We start from the raw sequence: 1,484 nt of genomic DNA on the forward strand, positions 1-1,484 counted from the left end.
CCATATCATCTTAATTACCTTAGGGGAGTAGTAAGTGCGACTTCCCTTCACTAGCCTGGCTTTCTCCTCCTTGTCCTTAGGGATATTCTTCACTGCAACATCTGACAACTTCCTATCCCTATAGAATTGGATACGGTCCATGGGTAGACCCGTAGCCTCAACGATCATGGTCTCATTCATCTTGACCTTCCTATTGCCAGTGGTCAAGGTACCCTTATTTCATCCCTTTTTAAAAATCATTGTGATTTTCAGCCATCTCTCTTGCATTCTCTCCATAAAATCAGTTACTTTTGCTGCTTTCAGCACAACATGTCATTTATAAATTTTAATTGTCTTCATCTACTTGCGATTTCCTCCCATTTTCTTATCGATTTTTGTCAATTGTAATTTCCTGCAAATACCACTCTTGGTTGTGGACTTTCTAATTAGCAGAGAAGAAGCCTCTAGAAGCCAATGAATATTTTTAATGATTTCACTCCAAAAGGAAAAAAGCACCCACAAAGCATGTGAGATGGTCTAACAATTATAAATGTACCTCCTTCTCGATTGCATACAAAATTGTTTCATGATGCCATGACCTCCCCTATCATCTTAGGAAATGATTTCAAATCCTGCCTTTCTTACCATGATATCTTTCATAATTTAAGATGTCACGTGCCACTCAAGGGAGATCCCCCTCGCTATTCCAAATCTTGATTTGCCCACTCTATACTGTTTCATTGGTGGCGCAGTTAGCACTCCTTTTGGCCTCTCTATAATCATGAGAAGTGTAGCACTGATCAAAACCCTCAAGCATCTCCTTGTTTGAATTAATGATATTTTTAATCGTCCACAAGGGTTGGTGTTTACCAAAGAGGCAATTGATGATGTTTTTAGAATCCCCCTCCAGCGATAAAAACTTGAATCCGAGATTGTGTGCTAATTTGATAGCTTGGAGGGCACCCATAGCTTCAGCCAAATGATTAGTCTGGTTCCCCAAGGGAAAGGCCACCACCCTAATGCAAAAGGTAGCACCATTCTGGATAACTCCACTATAGCCAGCAAAGCCTGGGTTCCCTTCAACAGCCCCATCAAAGTTAGCCTTAAACCAGTCATTAGGATGAAAAGACCAACTATACATACTTCTTTTGAGTTAGTTGGTACTAATGTCCATGTAGGTTGGGATGTTCTAGCTTTTTAGAACATCAAAATCCTCCTTAAGATTGCAGTAATGATCTTCCCAAGCCATCACACTCTCAACAAAATTGTATTTTATCTTAGCCCAAACCACCTGAGAGGGGTTAATATCATTCCTGAAGATTTTGTTATTCCTTTCCTTCCAGATACCCCAAAGAATATGTGGAAAGGAAAACTTCCATAATGGTCAAATTGTTTGTATTGCAATACCAACTCCTGAAACAATCCCGAATCTCCTCTAGGAACACACAATTCAAACCCCACTGTTGGAAAAATATAGCCCAGATAGGTTGGACATAAGGACAGTG

The 1,484-nt window shown here is 40.0% G+C and overlaps 1 protein-coding gene across 1 annotated transcript; it reads right to left on the bottom strand.

The window, feature by feature from the left end:
* Positions 1–706: 706 nt before the first annotated feature.
* On the bottom strand, positions 707–1,120 carry LOC131036824 (uncharacterized). The gene has a single exon (XM_057968818.2). The coding sequence runs from the start codon at positions 1,118–1,120 to the stop codon at positions 707–709; it is 414 nt and encodes a 137-aa protein (XP_057824801.2).
* Positions 1,121–1,484: the final 364 nt, after the last annotated feature.

Source organism: Cryptomeria japonica, chromosome 7 (genome assembly GCF_030272615.1).
Source record: "Cryptomeria japonica chromosome 7, Sugi_1.0, whole genome shotgun sequence".
Classification (NCBI taxonomy): Eukaryota; Viridiplantae; Streptophyta; class Pinopsida; order Cupressales; family Cupressaceae; genus Cryptomeria; species Cryptomeria japonica.